Raw genomic sequence first — 23956 nt, forward strand, 5'->3', positions numbered from 1 at the left:
AGGATGAGGTAGAGTGAGGATCTTGTCTAGACTGTCCCAAACCAGTTGATACACCAAGGCCAGTCACACCTGAAGAGGTCAGAGTCTCAACCTGGCGTGCTGTACTACATAGGTACAAGTGGCCATGTGTCCCAGAAGCTTTACGCAATTCCTTGCAGTGGTGGTAGGGAACTGCCTGAGGCTTTGAATGATGTTGCCCAGAGACCAGAATTGTGATTCTGGGAGGTACGCCCTGGTCTGTGTAGAGTCCAATATCGCCCCTTTAAACTCTATCCGCTGCAAGGGGAATAAGGTTGACTTTTGTACTTTCAGAAGAAGGCCCAGGTCATCAAAAGTAGCCCTTATGAAGCTCAGTTGTGCCTCCGCTTGAGCCCTGGAGAGGCCCTTGATTAGCAGGCTCATCGAGGTCCATAAACACTTGCACACGACGCTTGCATAGGAACACAACCACAAATGCCATGCACTTGGTAAACACTCAAGGAGCTGCTGACAGGCTGAATGGGAGGACTGTGAACTGGTAATGATCGCGGTTCATCACGAACCTGAGGTACCTTCTGTGGGATGGTACGATTGAAATATGAAAGTAAACATCCTTCAACTTGAGGGCGGCATACCAGTCCCCTGGATCCAAGGAAGGGATAATGGAGGCCAAAGAGACCATGTGGAATGGCAGTTTCTTCATGAACTTATAGATTCATGAACTTGTTGAGATGTTGCAGGTCTAGGATGGGCCTGAGGCCGCCTTTGGCTTTCGGTATTAGGAAATACTGGGAATAGAAGCCCTGGCTCCTCAGCTGCTGAGGAACCTCTTCCACTGCCCCCAGCATTAGGAGTGAGTGCATGTCCTGCACGAGGAGTTGCTCATGAGAATGGGGATGGAAGGGCAGAAGGGCAGAGAACTGAAGGAAGTAACCCCTTTCTACAATGCAGAGAACCCAGAAATCCGATGTAATATGGGCCCACGCAGGATAGGGGACATTTGGCTCAAGAAGGTAAGGCAGGATGGATCCAGTGTCCAGACTGGTGCATTGCCCCCCCCCCGGCGCATCTTCAAAAGTTCTGCTTCCAGCCAGAGGACTGCTTTGTCTGACCAGAGCCCTGGCCTGATGAAGGGTGACACCCCTTTCTATTATTTCTATTCCACCTATAGGAGAAGCCTTGCCTATTTTGCAGCTGGTAAAAACGCGGCAAGGGCTGTGGCTTAAAGTGTTTCCTTTGATTAGCTGAAGTACAGAGGCCAAGGGACTTGAGAGTGGCCCTTGAGTCCTTCAGGCTATGAAGCTGGGAATCTGTTTCCTTGGAAAACAGGGCTGAACCCTCAAAGGGGATATCTTGTGTTGTCTGCTGGACGTTGTAAGGAAGTCCAGAGACCTGCAGCCAGGAGCTCCTTCTCATGGCTATCCCAGAGGCCATAGTCCAGGATGGCGAGTCAGCCACATCAAAGGTTGCCAGCAGCGAAGCACAGGCAACCAGTTTCCCTTCCTCCATGAGTGAGGAAAACTCCACCCTAGAGTCCTCTGATAACAGCTCTCCGAACTTGGCCATAGCTCTACAGGTGTTGTAGTTGTACCTACTGAGGATGGCCTGGTGGTTAGATATATAGAGCTAGAGCCACCCCAGTCAAATAAATTTTCCTCCCAAAGAGGTCCAATTTTTTTGCTTCCCAATTTTTTGAGGACAGGCCCTGGAAGCTTTGGAGCTCCCTCTCCTTCACTGCGACCACCACTAGGGAGTCTGGCAGGGGGAGAGTATAGAGATCTCGTAGCCTCTAGAGGGAACAAAGTATTTCCACTTATTTCTCTTTGCTGTTGGTGGCAAAAAGGCAGGGGTCTGCCAGAGAGTTATAGTGGTGTCACTAATTGTTTTAATAAGTGGCAGAGCAACGCAGGAGGGGCCCAAAGGGGTGACCATGTCAACCATAGAGTACGATGTCTCCACCACCTCCTCAGTCTGGATTGCCAAGTTCTGTGCTACCTTCCTGAGAAGTTGTTGGAGCACTCTGCTGTTCTCCAGGGCACAGGACGTCAACATTCTGGCCACCGCCTCATCAGACGAGGACGAGGACGAGGCCCTAGCTACAAGTGGGTCCTGTTCCCTGGCCTCAGCGCTGAGGCGATCTTGGGTGCTCTGTGTTCCGATGCAGCCCCAGGTGCTGGAGTTGGCGCAGTCGATGCTGACTATGTCGGTGCTGGCGTAGTTGATGTGGATGCTAGTATTGGAGTTGGTGGTGTCAGTGCAAATGCGGCGATGCCAGGTGTGTCGGCGCTGGTGCGGTAAGACCCTGGTCACATTGGGATAGTGGAGGAGCAAAGGTGGCTGACGCCCTGGAAGCCAACCCCCAGTAGGACTGTCAAGGCTGCTTCCCCACTCTGGCACTTCAAGTGCAGAAGGCAGGCACCCGCAAGGACTCTAAAAATTAATATTTGTCACTCCAGGCTTGTATTAAACTCCCAAGTTTACAGCTTTTCTCTGACCTTGGATTGGTAGATGCTGCCACCACCCAAGTGCTAAACCCCTTTGAAAACCCAGGAAGGCGCACTTGGGAATTCTTCCTGTGGGGTACTCTCAAGCCCTTTCACCCCCACCCTCTGGGGAAGAGCTGAGAAAGAAAAGAAAATCAGCTGCTGCCACCAGCTAATTAAAAATGTGCACAAACCTCTTAAGGCACAAAAATCCAATTCTTAAATTTTATTAATAAAAAAAAGAAGAAAATACATCTGGGAACTTAGGCTTAGGGGCCCTAGGGATAGTGGTAAACCACTTGAACTAGCGGTTCCTTCCCCTGGGCTACTTCGCTCTCCTGCCCTTCAGCTTGTGGGGCTTCCTGCCCTCCCTCTGCACAAACCAGGTGTCCCTTACCTAGGGTCTTGGTCTTCTTAGCCCACCGCAGCACTTCTCCAAACTCTCCTCTGCTTCCCTCCAAACTGCTCTCTGCTCCAACACCAAACCACTCTGCTTCAACTCCTCCTCTTGTCTGATTGAAGCAGCAGGCTTTTATCAGGTGACTGGCTTCAGGTGCTCTAATTGGCTTCAGGTGCTTTAATTAATCTATAGCAAACTTTCTTCCCTATACAGGGAATAAGGCTCCTTTCTAACACTCTCCTGCTGCCCTCTGGCCATGCTGTATTACACCATAAAGAAATAAAAGGGATAAACCTAATCACATCTTTCTGGACATTTCCTGATCCACTTACATATCTGGGGTTTTAGATGAGTAGTTTCTAGGTATGATACTGATGATTTTTCATACCTGACCCAAGCTTCTCACAGCATAACTGCTCCCTGTCTGCCTCTCCCTGAGAACAACAACAGACAGACAAAAGGGGAGTCTTGTTTCAATTTTAAAAAGTTCTGGCCTTCCCATTGGCTCTTTTGGCCTGGTGCCCACTCACTTCCTTTTACCTATGCATAGCAGTGAGATTTTTTAACCCTTTACAGGTAGAGCAATTAGAGAACAGCTACTAAGAGGGATTTTATGGCTGGCTGGGTGTCCATAAAAGGGAGCTACCCCCACCCCCCTTCATTTATTACAAGCACTGTTGGCTCTGGCGGAAAGCCCAGGGGGTCCAAGAAGGCCACTGAGCAGGGGATTGCTACTGACTCAGCCACTGTGCCGGCTGAAGGTGGTGTCTCCACCTGTCCGATATGGAGCTCCTGCTCTTCCTGGCTCTAGATCGGAAGGACTCCACTTCCGACTCCGAACTCCATATAGGAAGACCAGGGAGGAGTGGTGCCTCTTGGTGCTGAAGAGCGGCATCTAGGGCTAGAGGACCGGTGCACCTACCCCGCATGTGCACTTGTTGATGACACCGGAGACCGGGGTCGAGGGGATGGCGACCATTGCAGAATCATTGTTGATTTGCCCCTGGATGGCACAGGGGGTCTCACTGGTGCTGCTGAGACCGACATGAGCGTCCTGTCCCGTCTCGGGGGGGGAGGGGAGCGGGCAGTGCCGTGAGGGTGATAAGATCTCTCTCTGCCTCAAATGCCTCAGATGAGGGTGGCATCCGTAGATCACAGCCCTCACTGACTGGTGAAAGATGGGGGCCCAGACTTGACTGGTCATGTGTAAGGCCAGGAGTCAATGTGAACCTTGAAGCTGAAGTTGCGTGGCCTGATACAGGTCTCATGGCTGCGGGCTCCATTTGCGCCGGTCTGGGCATAGGGGAGCGACCCATTTTGGGTCTCTTTTTCTTATGAGTCACCGGTAAATGTGAGTGGTGCCAGCCCCGGTCCTGTCGGTGCTGAGGGTCTCTACTCAAATCCTTCCTCTGAGCCGATTCGTGTGCCAGCAGTGCGAATGTGCTCCGCACCGATCATGAGATGCTTGGGGTTGCTCTGCTGAACCAGGGTCCGATTGCGGACAGAGAGTTCCCTTTATGAGGATTAACTTGAAGCTCTGATCTCTCTCCTTCTGTGTCCTCAGATGGAAACTCCTGCAAATTTTGCAGCATTCTTTTTTATGAGCTTCCCCTAAATACTTTAAACAAGAAGAATGGGGGTTGCTCTTGGGCATAAGCTTGCCACAAGCTGCCAGGGTTTAAAACCTGGAGACCGAGGCATGCAACAGTACTGGGAAGAAGGGGGGGGAATCCCCTACATGAAACTTATATGTAAAAACTACTAACTACTACTAACTATGTAAACTAACTAACTATATACAAGAATGAAAATTCAACTGCTAGAGAGATTGCTGAAGCAAGAGAAATGAGTGTTCCAGCTAACTATCACAGGCAGTAAGAAGGAACTGAGCAGGTGGCGGGTTGGCAGGGCTCTATATCCAGTGCCATAAAGACGTAACCCCAGGGGGTGCCTCAGCCAACTTGATGGATACTGCTAGGAGAAAAACTTTCTGGCTGCCGAGTATGCGGTGCGTACACACCTAATTGGAATTGACAGGAACAAGCACTGAAGAATCGTAGTTCTTCCCCACATACTGATTCCTTGTCTGGATCTTCTCCTCTCCCTACCATGCCCTTTTCCCCATTCCACTGGTTATCAGTCCCCTCCCCAACTCCGCAACCAATCTCAGTTTCCTCCACCCAGTCTCTGTCTCCCCCACCTCAACCTCCCTTGTTTCCATACTTAGTCTCTACCTCCCTGCCATCCTCCAGTCAAAGTCTCCAACACCTAGGCTCCTTATCATCATCTACTCCCCTGACCCTCCCATGCAACACTCTCGGTCTGGTTCTTATCCCTTTGCATTAGAAGTTCACTGCCTTCTCTTCCACACTGCCTAGGTATCATCCAGGGTGTCACTGAGAGCACAGGAAAGACAAGTGCCCTGAATTCAGTTCCAGTGCCCAGCTCCACCATGCAGCAACTGGAAGCTATGACAGGGAGTCTGGCTTCACCCCTGTAGCCCTGGGCTATATGAAGTATGTACAGTTTCTCTGTGGGGATGGTGCATGTGCAGTCTGGCATGTGCTAGGAGCTGAGAGAGGCTTGAGTATGCTCAGTGAGGATCGAATCTTCAGAGATTTTATCTGTTAAGCTCTAGCATGTCCGAACATGTGCAAACTGTGATTTTTCAGATGCTTAGAACTTGGCCAAATCTGGGCAAATTTTCACTGGGATGGCAAAAGGCACAGCCTTGACACTGCCAAATTTCAAGTCCTTGTTCCAAGGCATGACGGTACTGGTGCTTTCCAAAGAAAATGTTGCCAGAATATTTTTAACATTGAAAAACAACATTTTATTTAGCCTTATTCTCATAAACAACTGAACCATGTAGGCTGAAATATTTTGAAAAATTCATCCTTAAGTGGACATGTAGCATAGAAAATTTCAGCTGGAGCAGTTAGTCTGGGAAAGTTATAATTAACTGAAAACAGGGTCTTATAAGGGGAAGTGTTGGGCATGCTTGATAATAGGCATTGCCATATCCTGCCTATAATATATTGTTTTCTCATAACCATAGCCAATGAAATATGCAACATCATTTGGCAAATAAACTTATATTAGGATCATTTTCTGGAAATTATCATATAATTAGAGTCTGTATTAAAGCCCAAACACAAAGGGGTAGAGATAAGGTTTCACAGCTTGCAAGGTCAGATCATTTAGTCTGAGCTCCTGTATAACACAGGCCAGAGAACTGCCCTAAAATAATTCCTAGAGTATATCTTTTAGAAAAACATCCAATCTTGATTTAAAAAGTGGTGGGAATGGAAAATCCACCACAACCCTTGGTAAATTGTTCCAGTGGTTAATCATTCTCATTGTTAAAAATGTATGCGTTATTTTCAGTCTGAATTTGTTTAGCTTCAGCTACCAGCCAGTGGATCATTTTATACCCTTTTCTGATAGATTGAAAAGCCCACTACTAAATATTTGTTCTCCATGTAACTACTTATAAACTGTGATCAAGTCACCCCCTAACCTTATCTTTGTTAAGCTAAATAGATTGAGCTTCTTCAGTCTATTGTTATAAGGCAGGTTTTCTAATCCTTTAATCATTCTTGCAACTCTTCTCTGAACCCTCTACAACCCTGAACAACCTTCTTGAATTTTGGGCAACAGCACTGGACACAGGATTCCAACAGTGGTTGCACCGTGCCAAAGACAGAGGTAAAATAACCTCTCAAGATTCCCCTGTTCATGCATCCAAGGATCCCATTAGCTCTTTTGGCCACAGCCTCACACTGGGAGCTCATGTTCAGCTGATTATTCACCATGACCCCCAAATCTTTTTCAGAGTCACTACTTCCCAGGAGAGAGTCCCGCTCTGGTAAGTATGGCCTATATTCTTTGTTCCTAGATGTATACGTTTATATGTAGCTGTAGTAAAATCCATATTGTTTGCGTGTGCCCAACATACCAAGTGGATTGCTCTCTGAATCAGTGACCTGTCCTCTTCATTATTTATCATTCGCCCAATTTTTATGTCTTCTGCAAACTTTATCAGTGATGATTTTGTTTTCTTCCAGGTCATTGCATGGATTACTTTAATTATTGCATTGCCTAACATTTGAGTGCTTCATTTTGCAACCTCAATGTTCTTTTAATGTAGCTTTTTGTATGGAATTGGTATTTGTTCCACAGTGGTGGTGATAGCCATGTGATAAATTATATTACCATGCATCTTTGACTACCTCTCTTGAACTCTGCCCACTAATCCACTTCCACCAGGACTATTTCAAATATTTCAGTTCTGTAGGCAGACTCAAACAGATGCCATTTTTTAAAAAAGCCTCTCACAAAAACATCTCCTTTCTTTCTGCCAACCAACCCCTCTTTCACACTGAGGAATTTCCCCAGCAGTAGCTCAGAGTCAGAATTTTAGGTGGGACATTTGCCTACAAATTGAAAATACCTTTCAGGGCTGCCAGGCTGTTCAGAAAAGTCCTGGTACTAGAATGGGCACTACATCATTTGGGGCACAAAAGCAACTCCAGGAATAGACTCTTCTCTACACAGAAGAGCTATTTTGTTAATTGAAACAACTGTGGGTGAAACACAGAACTGGAATGACAGTAAAGTTATTTTCTCATCTGCTGAATGGAGCAGTGCCCAAGGCACCCCAATGGTAGAGTCTTTACTGAATTTCCCCTAAAATTACACTGATCTGAGGATTGCAGTCTTGTTGTAAGTATAAAGAAGTGTTGGTCTAATCAAAGGTATTACCTCACCCACCTTGCCTCACTAATCTCAGGTATAGTAAGAGCAATATTAAAATCCTGGCCCAGTGACAGATTTCAAGTCTTATATCTTGCAAGCCATCAGACTATAAATGGTTGCAATATCTCACTGGAGAGCTGGGAATCCCCCTTTCCAGCAGTGTAAAGCATTTATTTCTAGCAGATTTGTTATACAGAATTATTTTAGATCATTTTTAGAGTGTTCTGAAATGTATTAGTTATTTTTCTCTCCCTTTGAGGCCTGAAGATACTACTTCATACATCTGATGAAGTGGGTTCTAGCCCACGAAAGCTTATGCCCAAATAAATTTTTTAGTCTCTAAGGTGCCACAAGGACTCCTCATTTTTTTTAACATACAGAAGCCTTTTGTGAGATGGCCTCATGATACTAACATACAGTAGCCTTTTGTGAGATGTACAAAAAACAGTAATTTTTTTAAAAACAAAGAAAGCTCTCTGAACATTTCTAATACCGTTTTTGGGAAATGTGTGGCATATATGCAATACATGATGGCATATTATGGTATGAAGGTCTTAATGATTATTGGTACTTGTTTTGAATGTATTGCAAATCTATGCTGATCCCAAACTCCTGCCAGTAAGGCCACTCTTATTCCACACCATACCGTGACACCGCCAAAACAGATATGCACATGCTAAGACATCTGTAGTCATCCATTACAAGAGACATACAAAGACAGAAAGCAGTAAAAACAAAGATGGTTCTTTACTTGGTTTCATAGTTCCAGATGCGTACAGATCTGTCCAGGGAACAGGTAGCAACGAGAGGCTTACGGATACAGATGTCCAGTCCAGTGATGGCAGCAGAATGTAATGGGAAATTCAGATACTCAAAGTGAGCTGGTTCCCCCTAGAGAAGAGTCACAGAAAATTAAACACCCAGAAAAAAATCATATTGGCTTAGACTGATCAAGAGACAGTAAGCAAAGGACAATGATAAGCAGTAAGCAAAGGCAATGAATGGAATTGGGGAGAGGTATCTTGTGTAGTACTCGACTAAAAAAGCACCAGAAATTTAAAATAGGGAATAATGGTGTTAGGTACATTCTTATTTGGCATCTTTACTACTGATATGGAAGAGTGATGGGATTCAGACACAATACTATATTGTGAAGATTTGTGCACATTAGCAAGTACAGAAAAATAATGCACAAGGGCCTAAAAAGACATGAACAACAACAAAAATGAAAACTGACCTGGAAGATGGCATTTAATGCATATAAGGAAAAATAATCTGAAAAGCAGATACTGAATGGGAAGTAGAAACCTGGGAAGCAAATTAGATAGGAGTTTGCAGTATGATATAGCGGGGGCGGGGGGTGAGGAGAGAAGAAGCCAGTGAGGTTTTGGACTGCATACACAAAAGTATGCCATCATGGAACAGTCCCTATCTGTACAGATGCTCTAGTATGACTCACCTGGAATAAGTATTTAATTCCATCTAGGCATTTATACCAGATTTATCCCCCAGCTCAAGACAATGAGAGTTCTGTCCTTAATTAGCTTGTAAAAGTTCTTTAGTGCAGGAACTATCTTCAACTGCACGTTTGTGCCCAACACATTGGGATTCTGATTTTGACTAAGACCTCTATGTGCTACCATAATATGAATACTACTACTTCCAAATATAATAATCACATGACAGATTCTCAGCTTTAACATCGTATTAAAGATTTTTGCATATTAAATTTATTAAACATATACACAGAGCACTTCTCTGCACTACAAGGATAGGATGGGTTCAGTGTCTCACAGGTGGATTTTACAAAAACCTTCCACAGAAAGTGACACTGGAAACCAAGTGCCTTGCTTATATATCGCTTACTGAGTGTTGTGCTTAAAGAATGGTGATCAAATTGAACTTACCTTAATTATCTCAGTTGAGGACATGGTAAAGATGTAGAGCTGATTTTTATTTGTGCTAATGAGTAGCGTTTCCTCTGAGGGGCTAAAACACATGCACATAACATCCTGCTTGTCTGACTGATTTGGGTCACTGGTGCGCTGATCCTGGGGAATCTACACAGCAAACCAGACCCATTAGACTATTTCAAATCTCAGTACTCCACATAGCACACACACTTGCAGCGTAATTCTGCTTTGGTAGGGATATGCTTAGAAATCAATTGACTCTAAAGAAGCAGGTGCCTTACCTACACAAAGACAGCAATGCAGACAAGGTGACCCAGATGGAATTTTCCATCTTTAATAGCTATAATTTCGGAACACGTTTTCAACATTTGTCTTAATAGATGTATCACATACAAAAACGGCAACAAAAGAACACAAAGCAAAGTCAAGCACTCAAGTTAGGAAATGGTAGAATTACGGTTGTCCATGAAAGAACAGTTCCTTACCTTACAGTACTTGCACTTCTTTGAAATGACATGGACTCCAGTCCTAGTGATCATGTTTCCTATGTGCATAGATCCTTTTGGCCAGCAGTGACCATTGGGGATGCACCTGTGCCCCAGTTCTCCTAGTGCTCCCCTACCCAAGGGTATAAAGAGCAGAGTGGGCACAACCAGCTCCTTCACCACTACAGAATATAAGAGGGGTAGGACTCTGTAGTAGGGGGAAGGAAAGCAGGTCATGGAATCCATGCGGACAATATATCTCAAAGAATCACAATTACTGTAAGGTAAGTAACCATTTCGTCTTCGAATGATTGTCCACATGCATTCCACTCTTGGTGACTTACAAGAAGTCATCAGTTTGCTTGAAGGTGGTGTGATGCTGGCAGGCCAGGGGCCAGCTCTTGCCAAGACTGCAGACATTAGCTAAGAAAAAACAGTTACTCACCTCGAAACTGTTGTTCTTCGAGATGTGTTGTTCATGTCCATTCCAATCAGGTGTGTGCGCATGCACATGCACAGCAGCCGGAAGATTTTTCCCCTAGCAATATCCGTTGGTCCCCCTGGAGTGGCGCCATCATGGAGCTCAATATAGGGCCCTACTGACCCACCACCCCCTCAGTTCCTTCTTGCTGGCTACTCCAACAGAGGAGTAGGTGGGTGGATATTGGAATGGACATGAACAACACATATCGAAGAGCAGTTACGAGAAGGTGAGTAACCGTTTTTTCTCCTTCGAGTGCTTGTTCATGTCAATTCCAATCAGGTGACTCCCAAGTCTAAGATCAGGAGGCGGGGTCGGAGCTTTCCACTGACTATAGCACTGCTCTACCAAAGGCCGCATCATCTCTGGCCTGCTGGGTAATTGCATAATTCGCAGTGAAAGTATGTATGGAGGACCATGTCACCGCTCTGCATATTTCCTGGGTCGGAACTTGTGCCAGGAACACTGCTGAAAAAGTCTGCGCCCTAGTGGAGTGCGCTGTGAGCGGAGGGGCAAGCACCTCTGCCAGGTTATAGCATTCATGGATGCAGGACATGATCCATGAGGAAATTCATTCATGAGGAAGACCCTTCATCCTGTCTGCCACAACCACAACCAATTGAATGGACTTCCTAAATGGTTTCGTTCTTTCAATGTAAAAGGCTAGCGCTCTGCGGACAACCAGTGAGTGGAAACTCTGCTCCCTGCCGTTCGAGTGCGGCTTAGGAAAGAACACTGGGAGGAAGATGTCCTGGTTGATGTGAAACTGGAAGACAACCTTCAGGAGGAAAGCTGGATGTGGCCTGTGCTGAACCTTGTCCTTATAGAACTCAGTGTAAGGGGGCTCTGATGTTAGGGCCTTGAGCTCAGACACCCTCCTCCTGGCTGAGGTTATCGCTACCAGAAACACCATCTTGTATGACAGGTAGAGCAGGGAACAAGTCACCAGCGGTTCGAAGGGCAGACCCATCAATTTGGAAAGGTCCAGATTGAGGTCCCAAGTTGGGGCCAGTTGTCGGATGTGTGGATATAGCCTGTTGAGACCTTTCAGGAAACGGCTGACCATAGGGTTGGCAAACACCGACTGGCCCTCTGAGCCTGGATGGAAGGCAGAGATGGTGGTCAAGTGAACCGTTATTGATGACCTGCACAGCCCCTGCTGCTTGAGATGGAGAAGGTAGGCTCTCTGCACAGGTACTACTGTGGAGAAGGATTTGGAAGAGCCCTCTGAGGGAAGGGTTCAGAAGGAGACCCCATCAGCTGGAAGGCATGGGATGCATTGTCCTAGGGATGGTGGCTCCATGACCACCATTCCCAAGAGGAGGAGACGGGTGGTGGTGACCGGGAACTCCCTCCTAAGGGGGACAGAGTCACCTGTCTGCCGACCAGACCGGGAAACTCAAGAAGTGTGCTGCTTGCCTGGAGCTAGAATGCAGGATGTGACCAAGTGTCTGCTGAGACTGATCAAGAATTCGGACTGCTACCCCTTCCTACTTTTCCACATGGACACCAAAAATACTGCCAAGAATGACCTTGAGTGGATCACCGCAGACTACTTGGCTCTGGGAAGAAGGATAAAGGAGTTTGAAGTGCAAGTTGTGTTCTTGTCCATCCTCCCTGTTGAAGGAAAAGGCTCAGGTAGGAACCATTGAATTGTGAAGGTGAATGTGTGGTCATGCAGGTGGTGTTGGAGAGAAGGCTTTGGATTCTTCAACCATGGAATGTTGTTCCGGGAAGAAGGATTGCTAGGAAGAGATGGGATCCACCTAACGAAGAGAGGGAAGAGCATCTTTGCAGGCAAGCCTGCTAAACTAGTGAGGAGGGCTTTAAACTAGGCTCGCCGGGGGATGGTGACCTAAGCCCAGAGGTCAGTGGGGAAGTGGGATACCAGGAGGAAACACAAGGAGGAGGGTACAAAATGGGAAGCCTCCTGATTCATAGTGAGAAAGTAGGGCAATCAGCTAGTTATCTTAAGTGCATGTACACGAACGCAAGAAGCCTGGGAAACAAGTGGGAAGAATTGGAAGTCCTGCCACAATCAAGGAACTATGATTGATTGGAATAACAGAAACTTGGTGGGGCAATTCACATGACTGGAGCACTGTCATGGATGGGTATAAAGTTTTCAGGAAGGACAGGGACGGGAGGAAAGGTGGAGGAGTTGCATTTTATGTAAGAGAACGGTATGATTGCTCAGAGCTCCAGTATGAAACTGGAGAAAAGCCTGTTGAGAGTATATGGGTTAAGTTTAGAGGCAAGAGCAACAAGCGTGATGTTGTGGTGGGTGTGTGCTATAGACCACCGAATCAGAAGGATAAGGTAGATGAGGCTTTTTTCGGACGACTAACTGAAGTTTCCAGATCACAGGCCCTGGTTCTAATGGGGGACTTCAATCACCCTGACATCTGTTGGGAGAGCAATACAGCAATGCACAGACAATCCAGGAAGTTTTTGGAGAGTGTTGGGGACAACTTCCTGGTACAAGTGCTGGGGGAACCAACTAGGGGCTGTACTCCTCTTGACCTGCTGCTCACAAACAGGGATGACTCGGTAGGGGAAGTAGAAGTGGGTGGCAACCTAGGCAGCAGTGACCATGAGATGGTTGAGTTCAGGATCCTGACAAAAGGAAGAAAGGAGAATAACAAATAAGGACCCTAGACTTCAAAAAAGCAGACTTAGACTCCCTTAGGGAACTGATGGGCAGGATCCCCTGGGAGGCTAATATGAGGGGGAAAGGAGCCCAGGAGAGCTGGCTGTATTTTAAAGAAGCCTTATTGAGGGTGCAGAAACAAACCATACCGATGTGCAGAAATAATAGCAAATTATGGCAGGCGACCAGCTTGGCTTAACAGTGAAATCTTCAGTGAGCTTAAACTGAAAAAGGAAACTTACAAGAAGTGGAAATTTGGACAGATGACTAGGGAGGAGTATAAAAATATTGCTAGAGCATTTCAGGGTTGTAATCAGGAAGGCCTGATTACATAGACAATCCAGGAAGTTTTTGGAAAGCGTAGGGGACAATTTCCTGGTGCAAGTGCTAGAGGAGCCAACTGGGGGGGAGCTTTTCTTGACCTGCTGCTCACAAACCGGGAAGAATTAGTAGGGGAAGCAAAAGTGGATGGGAATCTGGGAGGCAGTGACCATGAGTTGGTTGAGTTCAGGATCCTGACACAGGGAAGAAAGGTAAGCAGCAGGATACGGACCTTGGACTTCAGGAAAGCAGACTTCGACTCCCTCAGGGAACGGATGGATAGGATCCCCTGGGGGACTAACATGAAGGGGAAAGGAGTCCAGGAGAGCTGGCTGTATTTCAAGGAATCCCTGTTGAGGTTACAGGGACAAACCATCCCGATGTGTCGAAAGAATAGTAAATATGGCAGGCGACCAGCTTGGCTTAACAGTGAAATCCTAGCAGATCTTAAACATAAAAAAGAAGCTTACAAGAAGTGGAAGGTTGGACATATGACCAGGGAAGAGTATAAAAATATTGCTCGGGCAAGTAGGAATGAAATCAGGAGGGCCAAATCACACCTGGGGCTGCAGCTAGCGAGAGATGTTAAGAGTAACAAGAAGGGTTTCTTCAGGTATGTTGGCAACAAGAAGAAAGCCAAGGAAAGTGTGGGCCCCTTACTGAATGAGGGAGGCAACCTAGTGACAGAGGATGTGGAAAAAGCTAATGTACTCAATGCTTTTTTTGCCTCTGTCTTCACGAAAAAGGTCAGCTCCCAGACTGCTGCCCTGGGCATCACAACATGGGAAATAGATGGCCAGCCTTCTGTGGAGAAAGAGGTGGTTAGGGACTATTTAGAAAAGCTGGACGTGAACAAGTCCATGGGACTGGACGAGTTGCATCTGAGAGTGCTAAAGGAATTGGCGGCTGTGATTGCAGAGCCATTGGCCATTATCTTTGAAAACTCGTGGCGAACGGGGGAAGTCCCGGATGACTGGAAAAAGGCTAATGTAGTGTCAATCTTTTAAAAAGGGAAGAAGGAGATCCTGGGAACTACAGGCCAGTCAGCCTCACCTCAGTCCCCGGAAAAATCATGGAGCAGGTCCTCAAAGAATCAATCCTGAAGCACTTACATGAGAGGAAAGTGATCAGGAACAGTCAGCATGGATTCACCAAGGGAAGGTCATGCCTGACTAATCTAATCGCCTTCTATGATGAGATTACTGGTTCTGTGGATGAAGGGAAAGCAGTGGATGTATTGTTTCTTGACTTTAGCAAAGCTTTTGACAGGGTCTCCCACAGTATTCTTGTCAGCAAGTTAAAGAAGTATGGGCTGGATGAATGCACTATAAGGTGGGTAGAAAGTTGGCTAGATTGTCGGGCTCAATGGGTAGTGATCAATGGCTCCATGTCTAGTTGGCAGCTGGTGTCAAGTGGAGTACCCCAGGGGTCGGTCCTGGGGCCGGTTTTGTTCAATATCTTCATAAATGATCTGGAGGATGGTGTGGATTGCACTCTCAGCAAATTTGCGGATGATACGAAACTGGGAGGAGTGGTAGATACGCTGGAGGGCAGGGATAGGATACAGAGGGACCTAGACAAATTAGAGGATTGGGCCAAAAGAAATCTGATGAGGTTCAATAAGGATAAGTGCAGGGTCCTGCACTTAGGACGGAAGAACCCAATGCACAGCTACAGACTAGGGACCGAATGGCTAGGCAGCAGTTCTGTGGAAAAGGACCTAGGGGTGACAGTGGACGAGAAGCTGGATATGAGTCAGCAGTGTGCCCTTGTTGCCAAGAAGGCCAATGGCATTTTGGGATGTATAAGTAGGGGCATAGCGAGCAGATCGAGGGACGTGATCGTCCCCCTCTATTCGACATTGGTGAGTACTCATCTGGAGTACTGTGTCCAGTTTTGGGCCCCACACTACAAGAAGGATGTGGATAAATTGGAAAGAGTCCAGCGAAGGGCATCTAAAATGATTAGGGGTCTGGAACACATGACTTATGAGGAGAGGCTGAGGGAACTGGGATTATTTAGTCTGCAGAAGAGAAGAATGAGGGGGGATTTGATAGCTGCTTTCAACTACCTGAGAGGTGGTTCCAAAGAGGATGGTTCTAGACTATTCTCAGTGGTAGAAGAGGATAGGACAAGGAGTAATGGTCTCAAGTTGTAGTGGGGGAGGTTTAGGTTGGATATTAGGAAAAACTTTTTCACTAGGAGGGTGGTGAAACACTGGAATGCGTTACCTAGGGAGGTGGTGGAATCTCCTTCCTTAGAAGTTTTTAAGGTCAGGCTTGACAAAGCCCTGGCTGGGATGATTTAATTGGGGATTGGTCCTGCTTTGAGCAGGGGGTTGGACTAGATGACCTCCTGAGGTCCCTTCCAACCCTGATATTCTATGATTCTAAGGCCAAGGCACAACTGGAGTTGCAGCTAGCAAGGGCTGTGAAGGGTAACAAATGGGGGAGGCAACCCATTGGTGCCAGCGCCGGAGCACCCACAGGGAAAAATTGGTGGGTGTAGAGCACCTACCGGCAGCTCCCTGCCCGTCCCAGTTCACCTCCGCCTCCGCTCCACCTCCTCCCCTGAGCAGGCTGCCATGTCCTGCTTCTCCTCCTCCATCCCAGTGCTTGCACCGTGAAACAGCTGTTTTGTGCAGCAAGCCTGGGAGGGCGGGAGGGGGGAGGAGGAAGAACGTGGCGTGCTTGGGAAAGAGGTGGGGCCAGGACGGAGATTTGGGGAGGGATCCAATAGGGGCAGGGAGGGAGTGGAGTCAGGGGGGGTGGCGCGAGCACCCACCGGCGCCAACGAAAGTTCGCGACTGTAAGGCAACCTAGTGACAGATGATGTGGAAAAAGCTGAAATACTCAATGATTTTTTGCCTCGGTCTTCACAGACAAGGTCAGACTGCTGCACTGGGCAACACAGCATGGGGAGGAGGTGAGCAGCCCTCAGTGGTGAAAGAACAGGTTAAGGACTATTTAGAAAAGCTGGACATGCACAAGCCCATTGGTCCAGATCTAATGCATCCAAGGGTGCTGAGGGAGTTGGATGATGTGATTGCAGAGCCATTGGCCATTATCTTTAAAAATTCGTGGTTACCAGGGGAGGTCCCTGATGATTAGAAAAAAGGCAAATATAGTGCCCATCTTTAAAAAAGGGAAGAAAGAGAATCCGGGGAACTACAGACCAGTCAGCCTCACTTCAGTCCCCAGCAAAATCATGGAGCAGGTCCTCAAGGAATCCATTTTGAAGCACTTGGAAGAGAGGAAGGTGATCAGGAACAGTCAACATAGATTCATCAAGGGCAAGTCATGCCTGACCAACCTGATTGCCTTCTATGATGAGATAAGTGGCTCTGTGGATATGGGGAAAGCAGTGGATGTGATATATCTTGTCTTTAGCAAAGCTTTTGATACAGTCTCCCACGGTATTCTTCCCAGCAAGTTAAAGAAGTATGGCTTGGATGAATGGACTATAAGGTGGACAGAAAGCTGGCTAGATTGTCGGGCTCAACGGGTAGTGATCAATGGCTCCATGTCTAGTTGGCAGCTGGTATCAAGCGGAGTGCCCCAGGGGTTGGTCCTGGGGCTGGTTTTGTTCAACATCTTTATTAATGATCTGGATGGTGGGATGAATTGCATCCTCAGCAAATTCGCAGATGACACTAAACTCAGGGGAGAGGTAGATATGCTGAAGGGTAGGGATGGGGTCCAGAGTGACCTAGACAAATTGGAGGATTGGGCCAAAAGAAATTTGATGAGGTTCAACAAGGACAAATGCAGAGTCCTGCACTTAGGAAGGAAGAATCCCATACACTGCTACAGGCTGGGGACCGACTGCCTAAGCAGCAGTTCTGCGGAAAAGGACCTGGGGATTACAGTGGACGAGAAGCTGGATATGTGTCAGCAGCGTGCCCTTGTTGCCAAGAAGGCCAACAGCATATTGGGCTGTATTAGTAGATGCACTGCCAGCAGATAGAGGGAAGTGATCATTCCCCTCTATTCGGCACTGGTGAGGCCACACCTGGAGTATTGCGTCCAGTTTTGTTGCCCGCACTACAGAAAGGAGGTAGACAAATTGGAGAGAGTCCAGTGGGGGGCAATGAAAATGATTAGCGGACTGGGGCACATGACTTACGAGGAGAGGCTGAGGGAACTGGGGTGATTTAGTCTGCAGAAGAGAAGAGAGAGGGGGGATTTGTTAGCAGCCTTCAATTACCTGACGGGAGGTTCCAAAGAGGATGGAGTTAGGCTGTTCTCAGCGGTGGTAGATGACAGAACAAGAAACAATGGTCTCAAGTTGCAGTGGGGGAGGTCTAGGTTGGATATTAGGAAACACTATTTCACTAGGAGGGTGGTGAAGCACTGGAATGGGTTACCTAGGGAGGTTGTGGAATCTCCATCCTTAGAGGTTTCTTAAGCCCGGCTTGACAAAGCCCTGGCGGGGATGATTTAGTTGGTGTTGGTCCTACTTTGAGCAGGGTGACCTCCTGAGATCTCTTCCAACCATAACATTCTATGATTCTAAGGTAGCCCAGAATGAGTGGTTTAGAGGTGAATGCTGGGGACAAATGATACTGCACTCACCAGATTGAGAATCTCTTCAACTTGGCAAGGTAGGTAGCCCTGTTGGAGGGTTTCCTACTGCCAAGGAGAAATTGTCTAACTGGGTCCGAGCAGGAAAGCTCCATGGGATTCAGCCATTGGGCTTCCATGTTGTGAGGTGCAACGTCTCAAGATTTGGGTGCTGGAGACGGCCGTGATCCTGAGTTATTAAGTCTGGGAGGAGTGGCAAGATGATTGGGGCTTCCACGGACATTTCCAGGAGAGCTGTGTACCAGTGTTGGTGGGGCCAGGCTGGAGCTAACAATATCACTGAAGCCTCTTCTGTCCGTATCTTAAGGATTACCTTGTGAACGAGAGGGATGGGCAGGAACACGTAGAAAAGATGGCCTCCCTTCAAGTCCCCTCGATCCCAGGAAGGGATGATGGAGGCCAAAGAGACCATGCGGAACTTCAGTTTCCTCATGAACTTGTTGAGCTCTTGCAGGTCCACGGTGGGCCTGAGCCCGCCTTTGGCTTTCGGTATTAGGATATACTGGGAATAGAAGCCTTTGCCCTTCAGCTCCTGAGGAACCTCTTACACTGCTCACAGTGAGAGAAGTAAGTGCACTTCCTGTATGAGGAGTTGCTTGTGAGAAGGGTGCCTGAAGAGGGATGAGGAACGGGGGTGGAAGGGCAGGAGGGCCGAGAATTGGAAGGAGTATCCCCTCTCTACTGTGCGGAGCACCCAGTGGTCCGAAGTGATACGGGCCCACGCAGGGTAGAAAGGGGATAGTCGGGAAGAGAAGGTAAGGCAGGTTGGATCCATTGCAAGTGTTGGTGCGCCGTCTTTGTTCGCACCTTCAAAAGGCCTGCTTCTGGCTGGATGAAGGTTTGGACAGGCCAGAGCCCTGGCGTGAGGACAGGTGCGGCCTCTTCCTGCTGCTCCTGTTTCTCCTCTGTGAGCCATCCTGCTGGTTCTGTGGTTGGAAGAACTGCGGAGGAGGTTACGACCTAAAATACCTCCGATGTGTGGCAGGGGTGTGGAGGTCCAGCAATTTGAGGGTGGCTCTCGAGTCTTTTAGGCTATGTAGCTTTTTGTCCGTCTTTTCGGAAAATAGAGTTGCACTCTCAAAAGGGAGATCTTGAATGGTCTGCTGGACCTCATATGGCAGACCTGATATCTAGAGCCAGGAGTCCCTTCTCATGGCAATCCCAGTAGACATCACCCGAGTGCCTGCTCTCTTCTCTCCGCGCCCAAGGGGTCCTTCGGTGTTTGGGGATCCTGGGCGCAAATGGTGCCGTGGCCCTTGATACCGGAGCTGTATACGTCGGTTCCAAGGCTGCCAGTGCCGAAGTTGTTGAAGCCAGAACCTATGGTGTTGGGCCTGTCGATGACAAGGCTGTTGGTGCCAAGGACATCAGTGCTGATACCACTGGGGCTGGCGTAGACGACGCTGGTGCCACAGGGGTTGGGATGGTGGCGTCAGTGAGTGATGCAGCTACCCCTGATCCTTCCAATGCTGATGGTGCCAGAGGTGGTACAAAAGTGGCGGAGGCCACCGCTGCCATCCTGGAATGCGACCCTTGGTTCTGACCTTGGCCTTGGTGAAAGGCCCAGGGAGTTCAAAAGGGCCACTGTGCTGGGGGCTGCCACTGCATGGGCCATGGTGCCGGGTAAGGGTGCTGGTCTCGTGATGACCCAGACCATCTACTTCTGCTCCTACGAGATCGATAGGAGTCCAACCCCAACTCCAAGGTCTCCGAAAAGGAGGACCACAGAGGAGTGGTACTCTGAGCGCCAAGGGTCCACACCGAGGGCTTGGGGACCAATGAGGCTGCTGCCCCTGTTCTGGCACCGGGGAGCAGTGCACTGGGGATGGAGACCGCTGGGACATCATTGCAGGCTTTCCCCTTGATGGTGCCGGAGGAGTGACTGGTGCCGATGACCTATTCTGTCTAGGTGGGGAGAATGATGCCGTGAGCTGAAGCAGCTCCCAGGCTGCCTCAAATACCTCCGGGGTCAACGAGAATGGTCCGGACTCAACCGCCCTTCTACGGGGGCAGGAGTTGACGCGACTGTCTCTGGGGCTGAGGTAGTGTGGCCCGACTCAGGTCTCACAACAGCTGGCTCCTTGGGTCTGGCTAGGGTGGGGTGGGGGTGAGGGGCTGTGGGGAAACGACCCCTCTCTGGCCTCCTATTATTCTGTGGCACTGGCGATTGAGACCGGTGCCTACCTGTGGCATGTGAGCCTTGAGTGGAGCCATGACAGTGCCGAGAGTTCTTGTCCTTACTTGGCACTGATCCCCGTGCCAACGGTGCTGGGGCACTGCATACCGAGGAGGAGGTACTTGGTGCCAGGTCCGCCGACCCGGGGTCGGACTGGGGCCGGAGTGCCACTTCCATTAGTAGGACCTTCAGGCGCTGATCTCTATCTATCAGTGTCCTGGGGCAAAACCCCCTGCAGATCCTACAGTGATCCTTTTGATGGCTCTCTCCCAAACACTTCAAAACACAAAGTGTGAGGATCGCTTCTGGGCATTTACTTGCTGCTGACCTCACAGGCTTTGAAGCCAGGAGGATGCGGCATGCCCTAGCACTGGGATAGCGCTGGAGGGGAAACCCCTCCAAAGGAAACTTAAGAACTAAGTAAAGTATCTACTAACTACTTAACACTAACTACAAAACTAATGAAGAACTATATACAGACTGCCAAATGCACTTGTCACAACAAGAGCAAGGGGAAGTTCCAGCTAACGATCACTGGCGGTAAGAAGGAACTGAGGGGTTGGTGGATCAGTAGGGCCCTATATTGAGCGCAATGATGGCGCCACTACAGGGGGCACCTGGACTGACTCAACGGATACTGCTAGGGGAAATATCTTCCAGCTGCCGTGTACACGCACACACCTGACTGGAATTGACATGAACAAGCATTTGAAGAAGAACTGACAGATTCATAGTTGGAAACCAGACCAGTTCACCTGTATGTTAGTTTTGCTCAAAATAGGTATTAGTCTTGTAAGAATGTATTTAGTGTTTAGAATCTACAAAAGGCTTGTAAGTTGCTGCATGCATTAATCTCACTCGTAATGTCTGTATACCATGCCATAAGAAAATATGTACTTTTTGCTTTATAACTTTGAAAATGTTTGCACTAAACTTGTGAATCCAGGCATGGAAATCATCACCCCAGCCCATCCAGGAGAACTATCAAAATTTAACCATTATAAGACAAAAACTTTGTTAATTGCCCCATCCACCACATGCAGAAGGCATCTTCCCATCACTTTGAATGCTGGAAGAGGGAAGTAAAAAGAGCTGATGTGAAGATTTTTCATCTCTTTGCTGTTTGTACTCTCACAGGGCCAGTCACCAAACTGAAGCCAGAGATCCCCAAGGGTTGTCTCCTGGGTCCCCTCTGAAAGACACTTTGAATAGACAGCTCTCTACAACTCTGTCACTCTTAGGCTTTAGATGGTAACTCATTTGTGTGTATATGTTTGCTTGTTTTAAGCTGTAAATAACTCTTATTTCTCTTTCCAAGTGAATAAACCTTTAGATAGTTTAACACAGGACTGGCTACAGGCATTGTATTTGGCATACGATATAGGATACCAATTGATCTAGGCTAAGTAAGTGGTCTCTTGGGACTGGAAGCAATCTGCATATTGTGTGATTTTTGGTGTAGGTGACCATTTATCGCTAAGTCCAGTTGTATGGATGGCCAGATAGACTGGAGAGTCTAAGGGGACTGTCTGGGACTCCATGGTAAGATTTTTATAGAGATCCAGGAGTTCACATTTGTTACTGACTTGGTAAAATCTAATTATAGAACATACCTCAAGCTGGTTGTATCTGCCCTGTTTTTGACAGTCTGCCCCGAGGTAGGCACTCACTGTCGTGAGGCACTCAAGACAGCATGACAGGTGGGAAGTAGTTCTGCTAAAACAGTAACTATAAGACAACCCTAAATAAAACGGCATTCAATCTGGAAGCCTTTATCAAAGAGTAATGACTAGTAAATATGTGGACTGAGTGGCAGGTAGCTACCCTACAGATTTCAGAAATAGGGACATTCTTCAAACAGGCAGCAGAGGCTTCTTGAGCTCTAAGGTGGATCTAAACTGACTAACTCAGGGCATGTCCTGATACGGATGGAGACTCAGTTAGATAATCCCTGAGTGGATATTGCCTGACCCTTAATCCTCTCTGCAAAGGCCATAAACAGTCTAGGTGTGTTCCTGCATAATTTTGTCCTGTCAATGTAAAGACACAATGGTCTTAACTATATCAAGTGTGTGAAGTTTGGCTTCCCCAAGGAAAAATGAGGCTTGGGGAAGAAACCTGGGAAATAAATACATCGGTACATATATAATTCTAAAAAAAATATATATTTCAGCAGGAACTTGGGACCTTGAGACCTGAGAGTGATCCTGTCCTTAACAATCAGAGGCAGGAGGTCACGGCAGCATGCTGCGCTGCTGGAAACAGATAAGCATGGGAAGGCTGGGGCCACCAGAGAGAAGAGAAGCAGGAGGAATTCCACTCATCTAGAAATTTCAAATCAATACCAGGTTCTCAACATGGAAACTCTGGAAGATACCTCTCAAGATCCAGCAGGTCCAAGGAAACAGAGAGATGTATGGGACACATATGTGGATGGCAGCTCAGCCCAACGAGTAAGAAAATCAAGCCTGCATACAAAGAGTTCTCTACCCATCCAAAGAAGACAGACAATTCTCGTTGGAAATTCAATACAGTACTCAGAAGAATCAAAAGAACATTCTGCAAAGGACAGGTGGACAACTGGACAATGTGCTGTCTTCTAGGAGCCAAGACACAAGCCATCACTCTAAGATTGGATAGACTTCTGAAGTTGAGAGGCAAGGATTCACTGGTGATGGTTCATATTGGTACTAATGACACTGCATTGCGAGATATCTCACAGATACTAGATGACTCCAGAGAACTCGGAAGTGTGCTGAAGAAGAATGTCCAAGCGATCATCTGAAATCCTTCCTGTTCCATGAGTGAAGAAAGACAGGAGGCAGAAGATTCTGGAAGTAAACCATTGGCTAGGTAAGTGATGGAAGGTAGAGCGTTTTGGTTTTGTGGAACACTGGTACACCTATGGGGAGAGAGGACTGTATAGTTTAGATCTCCTCCTCCTCAGCAGAAGGGGAACCAATCTCCCTGGGACAGGCTGGCTAGAGTAATCAGGATGGGGTTAAACTAATAGCAAAATGGGAAGGTAAAATGAGGGAAGATGTAAGCGCTCAATTAGCACAAAATTGAGATGTTGAGAACAGAATGAATAAAGGGACCAAAGGACATGAAGAGAAGCAATTTTACAATTGCCTATGCACCAATGCTAGGAACCTGGGTAACAAACAAGAGAAACTGGATTTACAAGAAAAATTCAATCTAGCTGGTATTACTGAAAACTGGTGGGATGATTTGCATGATTGAAATGTTAAAATGAATGGTTATAACCTATTTAGGGAGGATCAACTGGGCAAAAGGGGAGGGGGAGTGTCACTTTATGTCAAGAATGGCATTACCTGTTTCTGAGTCACTGATAACTCAGAAGAAAATAATTTTGAATGCTAATGAATCAAAGTCCTAACAGAGAAAGCATAAGATGAGGTATTGATTGGTGCCTGCTACAAACTACCAAATCACAAGAAGGAACAGGATGACTGCCTCCTTACACATATATCTATAAGGTGTAGGGAAAAAATGTGTGATCATGAGGGACTTCAATTTGAGTGATGCATGCTGGAGGTCTCATGCTGCCATATTATAACATCCTTGGAATTTCTAGACATTATAGATGACAATTTCCTAACTCAAAAAGTGTTCCCGCCAACACAGGAGAATTCTTTATTAGACCTTGTCCTAACAGATAAAGAGGAACTGATCACAGAACTAAGAATTAATGGTAGGTTAGGTA

General features: G+C 47.3%; 1 protein-coding gene across 10 annotated transcripts in view; it reads right to left on the minus strand.

The window, feature by feature from the left end:
- CFAP57 (cilia and flagella associated protein 57) overlaps window positions 1-23956 on the minus strand; it is a 184810-nt gene that overhangs the window by 104187 nt on the left and 56667 nt on the right. For all 10 annotated transcript variants that reach the window (XR_007358069.2, XR_007358070.2, XM_048861528.2 and 7 more), the window contains 2 exons: window positions 9528-9680; window positions 8372-8511 (listed from right to left, as the gene is read on the minus strand). Coding sequence is in view for 8 of the 10 variants with exons in the window: in XM_048861528.2 (XP_048717485.1) it covers window positions 8372-8511; window positions 9528-9680 (293 nt within the window). In the remaining 2 variants the exon portion in view is untranslated. The remainder of the gene's footprint in view (window positions 1-8371; window positions 8512-9527; window positions 9681-23956) is intronic.

Source organism: Caretta caretta, chromosome 8 (genome assembly GCF_965140235.1).
Source record: "Caretta caretta isolate rCarCar2 chromosome 8, rCarCar1.hap1, whole genome shotgun sequence".
Lineage (NCBI taxonomy): Eukaryota > Metazoa > Chordata > Testudines > Cheloniidae > Caretta > Caretta caretta.